At 46.7% G+C, this 12126-nt stretch overlaps 2 protein-coding genes across 2 annotated transcripts in view; one reads left to right on the forward strand and one right to left on the reverse strand.

The window, feature by feature from the left end:
- Positions 1–8032, reverse strand: part of TIMP3 (TIMP metallopeptidase inhibitor 3) — a 34264-nt gene extending 26232 nt beyond the window's left edge. The window contains exon 1 of the mRNA XM_088535245.1: positions 7897–8032. Coding sequence (XP_088391371.1) covers positions 7897–8017 — 121 coding nt within the window. The 5' untranslated portion in view covers positions 8018–8032. The remainder of the gene's footprint in view (positions 1–7896) is intronic.
- The window catches only part of SYN3 (synapsin III), a 189784-nt gene that overhangs the window by 96716 nt on the left and 80942 nt on the right, over positions 1–12126 (forward strand). The gene's annotated exons all lie outside the window — the stretch shown is intronic.

Genomic DNA, 12126 nt, shown 5'->3' on the forward strand with positions numbered 1-12126 from the left:
AGTGCATAAAGGACTTGGAATAGTACAGCCAGTCTGGAACATCTTCCCCAAAAGAATCTGGAGTTAAAGGAAAAATGTCAGGGGAATAGCTGGTTTTATACAGATATCCTCTGGTTCTCCCTCCTGTACCTGTTGCCTTTCCAGCACCAGCTATTTCCTGTCTTTCAAAGTCAAGTGGAAGTTTTCCATCCTGTGGTTTTCCTGTCTCGGTACAAGCAAGCACATTTTTTTGCCCTGATATTTTAACTCTTTGTAGACCAGCTCTGAAGCCTCATCTCCAGGGGTAGAGCTTCCTATTTACAGCTGACCCAGGAAATCTGAGAAGGCTGATTAAACCTGTCAGAGGAGCAAGATCTTTGCTTGTTCATGTATTCACTAAGCATGAGGCATTGAACTTGTTCTCTGAACAAATGCTTCAGTGCTCTTCTATAGAAAATTTAACAGATTACCATAATGCCAGCAGTCCCTCCCTGCGGGCTGCACTGCAGCATCACCCAGTAGAGAACACTGAGAAGAGGAAACAGATGTTGGTGTCCCAGTACTGTAATTATAATAGAGCATGAGACAGTTAAAATTCATGTTCTTCAGTCTAGGCCAGCAGGAGGTTGGATCATTTTGAACATGGCCCTGTGGAATAGAAGTACTCCTGTTTCCTAAATGATGTTGCAGGATTTTATTTATTTATTTTTAATGAACTGCTGGGGAGTGAGAAATAATAATATGTTATCTTCATGCTTTTGCACCTGGTATAGGCACTGGTATCTGTGAAATTTAGGGGGCTGGGAATCAAATAAGCCCCGTTCTTTCTCTGTGCCACACACTCCTTGAAGGAATGTCTGAAAGAACTTAGTACTCACCTAACCGGGAGAAAGCAACAGCGTGGCTTGAGTCCAGATACATAATGCTGGGTGCTCTCTTCACAGACTCTCTCCAGCTGGACTTTCTCAAAGCCTAACCTTGAGTGCCAGTCAGAAACAAAAATGCTACAGGTAGTAATATCTACGTTACAGATCAATATAGAGTGCAGCATCAGGCAATCTATGCCTGGGTTCTCCTATCCACCTGTGCACTGCAGTCACGAATCCATTCCACTCCCAGGAATGGCTCCACTTTGGATCCACCGCTACGCATGGTTTTAGAAGGGATGTCACAGCTTGTGGTACTTCTTAGTTGGCCCAGTCTGTATCAGGCTCTTCAGCGATGCTTCCACAGCATCTCTCTCCTCTGCTTCCCTCCTCCTCATACCCCAAGACTACCCTCTGAAGGGCCTTTGCTACTCCAGTAGCTCCTTATTGCCTTCTCCCATTACAAGTTTTCCATTGGGAAAGTCAAGTCAAACCTATCTACAATGTGAGATAGTGAAAACAGTGCTCAGACAAGTGGCACTGCATCTGCTTTACCCAAGCGATGAGGCTGGACCTGCATTTCCCCGGTTATTGCAAACCAGATCACATTTAAAGTCTAGAACAAGAAGGTGTAAATCCACTGAAGCCATCTTAATCTCAGTCACCTCAGGTTCAGCACTGGCCTAATACTTCAAAATGGTGAAAACTTGAAATTCATGTGGCTCCTGTTTATTTACTCTCAGAGTAACGCAGCACAAGAATCCGTATGCTAGTTAATATTCTTTTCTCAAGTTATTCCAAAGCAAATCCAGCTTAACTGTGGATTTAAGGAAGGCCCTATTCCCCTACGGATGAATAACAGTCATGGTAGAATCAGCAGGGGAGAGGTCACTGATAATTTTGGTATATTCTTAGAGGTTTCTGCTTTAGAGAAGAGTTCTGCATTTTTACTACAGCCACAGTAGTGTGCCTGCCCCCAAGTAATTGGACCCAGAGGGTTACTATACAGGTTGACCATCAGCTCTGCTATTTGCTGAAAGTCTTTGGTGCTGCAAAGCTGAGCAAAAATTAAGATGTTCTTGCAATAGTTCCAAATATATTCAGTTGCTCTGATCAGCTTTGTCTCAAACAGAAAAGTCTACATATTTTGGTTAGCTAAAAAAGCAGCAACAATCCAGCCTCACCAGGAAAATTTCAGATTGTGCACAGCTCTTCAGATGTACCGAAGAGTTACAGCAGGCCTTGAAGTTTAATTAACTTTGCATCTGCTTCATTTATTAGTGCTTGAAGGCCCAATTACCCTCTCATATCTTTTACACTACTATCATTTCACCAGTATCATTTAAATTACTTCCAATTTACAACATGGCGTGAAAGAGGAGAATCATACCCTGAAAGTCTGGAACAACATGCAGCACATCAGAGCAAAAGCCTCTTCATCTTGAATCAAAAAAAAAAATCTCATCATTAAAAGGAAATTCAACCACATGCACTCCAGACACTACTAGAAATAAAAATCAGGTCGTTGCTTTAGTTTGGTTCAGAATCGGCAGGCACAGCATGCCTGGCCCTGCCTGCTAACTCGAAACAAGACGTCCTCTCAGGTTTACTAGCTCTTAAGAACTTTTAGAGAGCATCCGGTGGAAATTTTGTTTAATGACAAGACCTCCTGCTCAGACCAAAGGAGCTCCTTTCTGCAGTGATGCACGCTTGGTTGGGCTACATAAGAGCACCACATGGAGCTGGTGCTGTGAGGAGAAAGAAATATGACATCAGACAAAATTGGCACATGGAGAAACTACGCTTCTGTCTTAATAACTTTAGCATCCAGAGTCATTTTCATTGGCATGGAACAGCTTGGGGGAATGTAAGGGGAGATAGTCCATGGATCAAAACTCAATGACATGTTTAAGAGTATTCTTCAAAAACATCTCAATACTTAACAAGTTAACAGCCTTCTACAAGTTCCCATCTTGGACAACAAACTGATTCCCACAAGTGCTGCATTTAGGAAAAGGTGATTCACTGAGGGCTCCTACTAAGGATTCTTGCCCCCACCATGGATTTCAGTGGAATTCTGCACTGCAGAGAACCATTTTATCAGATGCCAATTCCTCTGCTTTATCTAAGAGGCTCTGAAAGGCCAGGATAACTGTATTTACTGTCTCACAAAAGATGAGGTCCATGGATAAAGCTAAGAATAAAGTAGCATCTTGTGCCACTTCTCCTATAGTTGAAGAGTCAAAATCTGCCCATCTTAAATCACACAGACACAAAAAGCAGGTGCTTCCCATGAAAAAAATGATTTCTTCTAGCACTGCATACGGATGTACAAAACGATGTTCTCATCAGCTCATTTCTTCCCCAAAACATTACAGGAACAGTTGCCAGGTAGAGAGTTCTCAACAACAGGTGGAAAATCAGCCTAGAAAACAGGAATGACAGATATGTCTGTCCAGAGCAAGGAGCTCCAGGGCCGCTGGGCAGAGCATCTGGCTGTCGGCTGGCACGGAGGTCTTGGTGGAGTTCCTTCCTGAAGGAAATCTGGAGTAAACATGTGCAGGAGTAACGGGATACCAGAGCAGCCTTATATAACACTCAGCACTACATCTTCCAAACAGTGATTTCCACCATGTTTTTTTAATCGAAATATTTGGAAAAGTAACTTTAGACTCCACAAGGTGATCTCTCAACTCCTCCGTTACTGCAGGATTAGGTCCTACTTTTATGGTAGATTACCAGCAAAACAGAAAATTGGGAACTTCTGTTTCCACTTCTATTTAACCAAGTAGGACAATTTAGTTTAGAACAGTGGTTCTTCCTATCAGGAGACAGCATCTAGAGCAAGGAACACGCTCTCTTATCATTATTCTAACATGTAGATTGTTTTAGTTTTATAGACTTTAAATTGCTTCAGTTTCCTCCTATGCAAAGTGGATATTTTTAAAAAGAAAAGCTTTACAGGGGCACTACTCAGGTTTCTTGCTTCTAAAATGCCTTGAAGGGTAGTCCAATCTAAAAATTAAACCACATCATTACCTCCCCAATAAAGATCTGATTTCTGAGTGGATATAACAGGCAACTTTTACAAGGTCTATCATGACCTGCAACCCCTACGTTTATTTTTGGAATCCATCCCAACACAAATAGAAAGATGGTATTATGTATTGCTGGAATAGGTTTCTTCTAAATCGTACATTAAATTCTAAACAGTAAATCTGAAATATTACTTGTCTACCTTCGAGTACCAGACAGCACACATGATCTCACCGCAGCCTGTATACATGCAAACGTCAAAAATGAAGAGTGCACGTTCGAAGTGTTGTGCAGGATTGCATCGCTCTGCACACCCTCCTTAGTCTGCTAGAGGAAAGGTGGAAGGATCAATTCAAGAACACCAGGGAAAGAAAGAGGGCAAGTTTTCCGTTAGGCTCAGACTTTGAGCCAGGGAAATTCACAGGCTTCCCGAGCCTCTGCCGACCCTGGCTCTTTCCAGATCCCGTTCTCGGCTCAGAGTTGTGCGCTCAGTGCCGCGAGCGTGGCGGGATGAATGGCTGCCTTTACATGGAGGCACGCGACGAGCTTGCCACATTCCCCAAAGCTTGCCCACTCCAAACTCACACAGCGTGAGATACGTAGAGGGGAGAGGGGCACTACCCACCGCCATCCGTACCGACACACATTGCTTCCCTCAAGGCAACCTATAGAAAGGGATTTTTGTTCAAGTCTCTCTAAACTTAGGTAACAGAGAGCTAGCAGTGATACCATATAATGAGGTATATTCTGAAGCATATTCACAGGATGAAAACAAAAGAGGTGTGGACAGCACAAAGTGCTTTCTCTCTGGCTTGCAGATTGCCTTGTCAAAATCCTGCCTGCAATTTCTTCCCCCCAACCCTTCTGTTTTTTTGTTCTGAAAGGGAAGGGGGAGATGCAGAAGTTGTTCTTCGAAACAACACCCCACAAGCAACTGAAAAGTTCCTGCTGCTCCTGCAAAAAAAAAAAGGACATACAAGCCCTTTTCATGTCCGCTATGTCCAGCTGGAAATGTCACCGCTTTGCTATAATGGAACAAGGCATGCATGTTGCCTGTTCTTTCAAAAGGTCTCCTAATTCAAACAAAAAAAAAATATTCACATCTGGAAGGGGTCATAGGCAGGGGGCGGGAGTGGAGGAGGCAAAGTTCAGATGGCAAGTCAGAGCAATTGCTGTTTGTCTAACTATTGTGCTGCCCGCTCGAGCGCCTATTGATCCAGTTAAAGAAAGAAAAGCAAGAGTTAAAAAGCAATTTTATTATGGGTTGACCTGGGAAGGCCGTGATGAGACACACCTCTTCACTTTTGCTCCATTCATCATACTGGAACAGCCTGGCTCAGTGAAAAGACCCCTTGTGGTGACTAGTTTGACAGTAGACCCCCCTCCCCTTTAAAAAACAAATAATAATAAAAAATACATATAGTTGCTCAGAGAGTTCAAGCTTCCTTAGCAAACCACAGCCTCCACTTTAACATTCAAAAGACATGTGCGCTTAAAAGCCTGCCCTTTCCAATGGGTTTCTTCCACAATCTGTTTCTGTAAAGTTGAAAAACCTTTTAATGACCGTAGAGTTAGGAGGCTGTCTTGAAATGAGCTATAGGAAAGAAAATAAATCCAAAAGTTCTTTAGTGACACCTGATTAAAGGAGAACAGTATAAATTTAAGAGTGGGAATTCACTGGCGAGGCACCAAGGACCAACAGTAAGAGTTTGCATTATACTCCCAAGCTTCCCGCAGCATACGCTGTTCCTGAAAAAGAGGGAGTCTTTCCTAGAGTGCCACCTACTAGTTCATTTCTTGTATTGTTTTGGGAGCCCTTTTAAAAAGCTCTTTTGCTCCAGCCCTCGCTGCATTAACTCCTCCCTTCTGAGCTGTTATTTTGTCAGGACTTTCAAGAGCGATAAAAACTTACTGCCAAGTTCCTTTCTTCCCCACAATGTGTTTTATAACCCAGCGTGTAGTTCAGTCTGTCTAAACACCGCGCTCGTACACTGCCATCAGTTCCCATGGAGATGATTAACTCCTCAGCGGCCGGCAGCTCCTACCCTGCTTTTTGCCCTTTCAGCGCATGAACTACACAACTGCTATTAAAAACAGCCTGCAGGAACACCGCGTTTTCCAGAAAATTCTGGCGGATGCGAGGATTTACTTCATGCTTTACGCCGTCACGCAGAACTGTGGTCTTAACCAAATTTGCACTTAAGTCATCTACCAGCGTTGAGCTCGTGTTTCTTCCCCCGTGCATTACTGTGACGCCTAAAGGTGTCGTTAAGTGAGAGTTGTAAGTGAGATATAGCAAAGACTCCACAAGCAAAGGAAAAGAGACGAAGGAGGTGACTTTGAATTCAATCAGAAATCTTTATTAGGAAACAGAAAATTGTCATGTCCTGTAGTTTTAGAAGCACCGTTACAGGAAGCTTCGTTGTTTATCAAACCCCTAGTCACTGCTGTTTCTGGCAAAAACGGTCTCTCTGTGTGTATTTCTACACAAATACAACAACAGCAGGACTGTAACTCTGTTTTAGTAAGTTGAATGGAACCGAGAAACACCTCTGATCTAGTACAGCCCGACTGAGCCAGAGCAAGCAAGGAGGCAGAAGACACTTCTCCCAGAGGGCAGCAAATGAAGGGCACCAGTTTTATCCATGGGGGAAAAAGGAAAAAAACAAAAAACAAAGAAAAAGGTTTGTCCGTCTTCTTCCCATGGAAAGGACAGTGTCCCTGACACTTGTTACTTAGGTGGCACACCTACTTACTGATCCAAAGTAAGAAATCGGGAGTCATAAATGTCCTCAACGGGACTTTAAATAGTGCAGTTTCCTGGAAGGATTCCCCAGTATAAACCTGTTTTATAAGCATTTTCCAGGCTATCATCACTGAAGCACTGTAACCTTCCCAGCACTTTTGACATGTAGTGGGTTTTTTTTGGCATTCAAGAGCAGATATACTATACAAACAAGACATGAATAACCAGGCATAACTGCAGTTTTTGTAGAGAAGAGTTAGACGGGAGAGGGAGTAAGAGAGTTTTTTTTGCCAGTAAGCTTGACTAACTTTAAGAGTCACTGACAGGGTCTGTACTAATGAGCGTTCTGCTGCCGTGTTATTTTCTGTTTAACTTGCAGAGCAGTGGCCGTGTGGATTTCTTTGCAAACTCCATTTGGAGTCAGCGAAGTGTGGGCATCAGCGGTGCAAAGTCCCCTGAGCCCCTTGACCCTGCGCTACTAAAACAAGCTATAGGAGCAATCTATAGAGGTGCAAGAAGGCTTGAGTCACACGTGTTCAGTCAGCGCTGCCACTGTGACAGCCTGTACTTACTGTTACGTGGGCATCTAGCTGTGAGGAACTTAGAAGACACCACCAAGTGATTTCATACACTTTACCACAGGACACTTGCCAAAAAGTAATAGCATTTGGTTAACCAGCCTTGGCTGCAAAAAAAACAAAAAACATGAGACCGGAGTCTCCACTATCTGCTCCTCTGAGATGTTTCAGATGCTCCCCCGGTCCTGTATCTAAAGTTAGCAAAGACACCTAGGGATGCTAAAACCTGTAGCAGAGAAGGTCCCAAAGGAAGCGTTTCAATGAAAATAATGTCACGTTCGCACACTCAGGATCCCCCAGAGCTGTAGAGATCACAAGGTAACGTGCAAGAGAAGCGGAGACACTTGTCACCTGCCTCTCCAGCCTATCCCAAAGTGGCAGCCGCAGCACCACGAGCTGCACCTTCCACCCCCAGCTGCCACGGGCACTTTCCTGGCTTGGGGGAAGCCATCCTAATCCTGTTATTTAACTGGCACCAGGACCTGGAGGAAATTTTGGCCGCCCACTCCATCAACCCTGCCCTCGCAGCGCCCCTCACAAGCGAGGCTTCCCTCGGCGAGGCGGCTGCCGCCCGGGCACAACCGGCGCGTCCCCGCCGGTCACGCGGCGCCGCGGGTGTCCCCGCGCGGGCAGCGGCTCCCGCGGGGCTCCCCGGGCTCCCGAGGGGCCGCGGCTCCCGCGGGGCACTCACCGATGTCCGAGTTGCAGAACGCGTCCTGCGGGTGGATGGGCACGCAGGTGCAGGCGTCCACCAGCGCGTCGCGCACGCTCCAGCTGCACAGCAGCACGAGGAAGGCGAGCCGCGCCGTCATGCTGCCGCCACGCGCGCCCTCCTCGCTTCGGCCGGCTTCCCTGGCTGCGGCTACCGCTCTCTTTTTGAGACTCTTTTGCTTTATTTGCTTCTTTGCCTGACTTCAACTCCCGCTTCCTAACAGCCTCTCCCGCTTTGCGCTGCCCCCCTCTCTGCCTCGGCGGGACGGTGCGAGCGGCGCGGCACGGCACGGCTCGGCACGGCACGGCACGGCACGGCACGGCACGGCACGGCACGGCACGGCTCGGCTCGGCTCGGCTCGGCACGGGGCTGCGCTGGGGCCGGCGGGGCCGGCGCGCCGAGTTATAGCCTGGATCGCGCCCTCTCGGGCTCCGGGGGCGCCGCCGCGCGCGGCCAATGGGAGCGCGGCATTACCTCATCGGCGCGCGGCGGGGCGGCGCCGCCCGCGCTTCAGCGCCTTATAGGGAAGCGAGCGGCGCCCCGCGCGCGGCCCCGCGGCCCCCCGCGCGCGCGCGAGGGCGAAGCCCCCGCGGGACGAGCGTCCCCTGCGGCCGCCGTCCCGCCCGCGGGGTCTCGGCCTCTGCCCGCCGCCCTGGCAGGCGCGGGGAGGCACCTCGCGGCGTCGGTGCCCGCCCTGGGAAGCGCGGGCCCTTTTCCCCCCGAAACGGCCGCGCGTAGCCGTTAAGCTGATTGTGAACGGGAGGAGATAAGAGGAAGTAATATTTTTAATGGCTTTTGGAAAGCGATCAGAAAGCGCAAGGGGAGTACGGAGTGTTGTTTCTTTCCGCCTTTCGATAAGCAGGGGAAAAGGGATGGAGGGAAAGAAGGGCAAGACCTAGCTGAACCGTAAACCAGGATTTTGTCCTGCGTTCTTTTAATCCTGCTCAAGTGCTGCTCCTCCTGCCAACCCCACTAGCAGCACCCATCATTTCCCCCGCTCAAGACTTCCAGTCAGCAAAGGGTCACAGGCTGCTGAGACCCAGCTGCACGAGCTGGAAAAAGCAGTGTCACATCTACCCAGGCACTCCCAACATTTAATCTCCGAGTATATTTTAGCAGCGCAGCTTTAGTGGAATTTATAGAAAAGTCTTGTTTGTTTTGCTTTCCCTTATCCCCTTTTGGAACTGCAAATTTCTATCAGCTGTAGAAATGTAAATGTTATAGTAGAGCTGGGACTGTAAGGAAGGAGATTGCCAGCTGCAAGATACAGACAACCTTATTATCCTGCAAAGGGAACTGAGCGGTGATTAATCACAGTATCAAACCAGTGTATGTAATGTCAGAGTACTTTCCACGGGGTTTACAAGACTTAAGCATGTCTAGTTATAAATTATGCCGGTATTAAAGGCCAGGGACCAGCTGTCCTAAATTTCTAAATAGTCAGCTAAGTCTTTAGATTTACAATTCTGCTCCATCTGGGTGAAGCACAGGCTGCCTACACCTTTTCTTTAATCATGCGGTCCATATAAAATTAAAACCTCGAGTGTTACGAAAACGCAGACTTTTATTTGGGACACCGGTATGCAAAAGCTTCAAGATGGGTGTTGCTAGTAAAGATCAAGGTTCAGTGTTAATAGTGGAAAATGCAGGTTGTTATCCTTGCTGTGACACAGATAACCAGTGTTACAGCTTAGTCTCCATGTACCTTAAATCCGTATCTGTGAAATGGGAGTAATAGTGATGGGAGCTTTCAAGCACACAGGAATGTATGCTAGGGAACACATTACAAAGTGAGATGGTGTTAAGGTGATAATGGGTTATGTAAGTATATGGCATGGGACACTGAAGGATACTCAATCTGGACACTTTAGTGCCTGACTCCTTTGGCTCCAAATTGCATATGAGAAACCCCATACAAAAACTAGTTAGATATTTGGGCTTTCTAGCCACGGTACTGCTGTTGACGGTGGATCCGTCAGGGCGACCTGTGCTTTCGATCTTACTGGGTGTGAACAAGGAACAACACCACAGACCTCAGCAGAATAACACGGAAGAAAAACGCCTGGCACTTTGTTGTTGTTTTTGTTGTAAAAAAGTTCGATATCACCAACATCACGATGCACCTGGTCTGTGAGCATCTCAGATCAGAATCTGAGAAAGTGGAGTTATTCTATAACTTGACACTGGTGTAAATAAGAGAGAGTTTGACCTGCATAAAGTAGATTCTAATCACAGTTCCAGCACCACCTCCCTTTGGTCTCTGGCCAAGCAGCTCCTCTGAGTTTCATCTTTATAATAACACCTTTCTGGGGTGTTCGGGGGACTAACGTGCTGCATACTCTGTAATCAGCTTTGAGTGTTAAGAGTGACTATAACGTTCATAGGCAGGACACACTGAGTAGAAACGGGAACAAACTGGAAAACAAACCTTTCCCTCACCTGCTCCGTTTCTGGAAAGGGAAAACAAAGGGGACTAGAAGTTACTGAAGCTATTCAGGGCTTGAAGGCATGGGAGTAGCTTTGGTTTAGAGTGAGACTGGCCAAGTTTGTTAAAGTAGAACCAAGCTTGGGCTGGTAGCACATCTGTTTGTTACACTTTTCAAATATTACCCGGAGGAGGAATCTACAACTACATTCCAGGAGTGCCACGGATTACGCTAGTGGCAAGGCAGAACAAATCTGTTCGGAAGGGGTGGCGTTCAAGCTCTCTGTGTGTCAAGGCTTACCTCTATCTAACATACCATAATCTGAGAAGTGATCCAGAAACTGTTAAACACAGGTACTAGCATTCCCTGGAGTAATAGTACCTGTGTTCGATCAACTCAGGTCTTGCTGATTCACCTGTGTTTTTGACACATAGGTCATTTCTTTAAGAGGCTTCCTCTGTCGTAGCATGGATGCAGGTTTTTCAGCCAGGACTGGATACTCTACAATATTAACAATATTTATTTGCCCCTTAAAGGTGCATTTCATACGCAGAAACCAGAGTGCTTTATTTTTGTAAATCACAGGTCGATAATACTCAGGAGAGCTCCGTCTGGCCAGGCTTCACTCGGGATCTGTCGGCGAAAGGCCCTGGGGAAGAGCCAGGCAGGGATGTGCGATTGTCTATTTGAGAAAAAAAAAATTGATACGGGGTCTAAATAGCACAGAAAGTCAATGGAGAAACTGCAAGGAGAGCTCTGAATCCTTGCTTGGAACTCTGTGCCTTGTCTGTGTGGGAGAATCTGTAAAGGGAAAAAATAAAATCACTGCTTGGCTCCTTTGCTAGATAAACCTTTAAGCCTTTTATGGCCATGAAAAGCTGTAGTAGGAAAAGAAAAAGAAAATAAAGACCTTGATCTTCATATGAGAAAATTAAAGTTCACATTTGGTTTATGTCACCAAATAAAGCAAGCCGTGTTATTTCAGCCCTCCACCAGGAACACGCTGTTGAGCACAATTAAGGATCTCTCTGCTTTACTGGGCAGCCACGCCGCTTCACGCTGTGATCTTGTCGGATCCCACAAGCTAAGCATGAGCGGGCTGGGTCACCGGCTGTGTGAAAATTCCCAGGGAAAGCCGTGTCCTGCAGGTGTGGTTGGTTGAGTAAAGGGGCCTCCGCTCCTCCACGGCGCGTGGATGTGTCGAGGCAGTGCTAGGGGGCACTGCGCTGCAAGAGATGGTTGCGTTTCGTGTGAGGAAGGGCAAGCTCTGCACAGCAACTGAAGGACCCACTTTTTGCAGCAGGAGCAATAGGAAACTGGGTGCCTTGGTTAAATTTCAGGGGATTTTACTACCTTTGCCTTGGTAAATTCTCACTGTTCACAGCAGGAACAGTTTAAACACATCGTTCCCCTTCTGCAAGCCCTGCTTATTGCAGGAAAGAACCGTGTGATTTGTGCACCCAGGAGCTGGCTGCAGCGCCTGAGCTTAACACCCTTCAAGATAGTCCTGCAAGAGGTGGAAGGTGTTGCTGTAAATGAAGTAAAAGGGACCCTCACTTCCCATCTCATCACCCTTCACAACGAAATGGGAGGGAGACCAGAGGCCGGCAGAAAGCTGCTTCTGAAATAACAAAAGCATCTGCGTGTAATTAGTACAGAAGAGCTTAATCAAACTACAGGAACTGCTAGTCAACGACAGACAGACGGGCTAAACTCTCCATCCCAGCCTCAACGCCCCCCCTAAAATGATACATGTAGTGGATTAAAACACTCCAGCTCCTTG

Source organism: Tinamus guttatus, unplaced genomic scaffold, assembly GCF_059628265.1.
Source record: "Tinamus guttatus ecotype Peru unplaced genomic scaffold, ASM5962826v1 Tinamus_guttatus_pri_ptg000039l, whole genome shotgun sequence".
NCBI classification, from domain to species: domain Eukaryota; kingdom Metazoa; phylum Chordata; class Aves; order Tinamiformes; family Tinamidae; genus Tinamus; species Tinamus guttatus.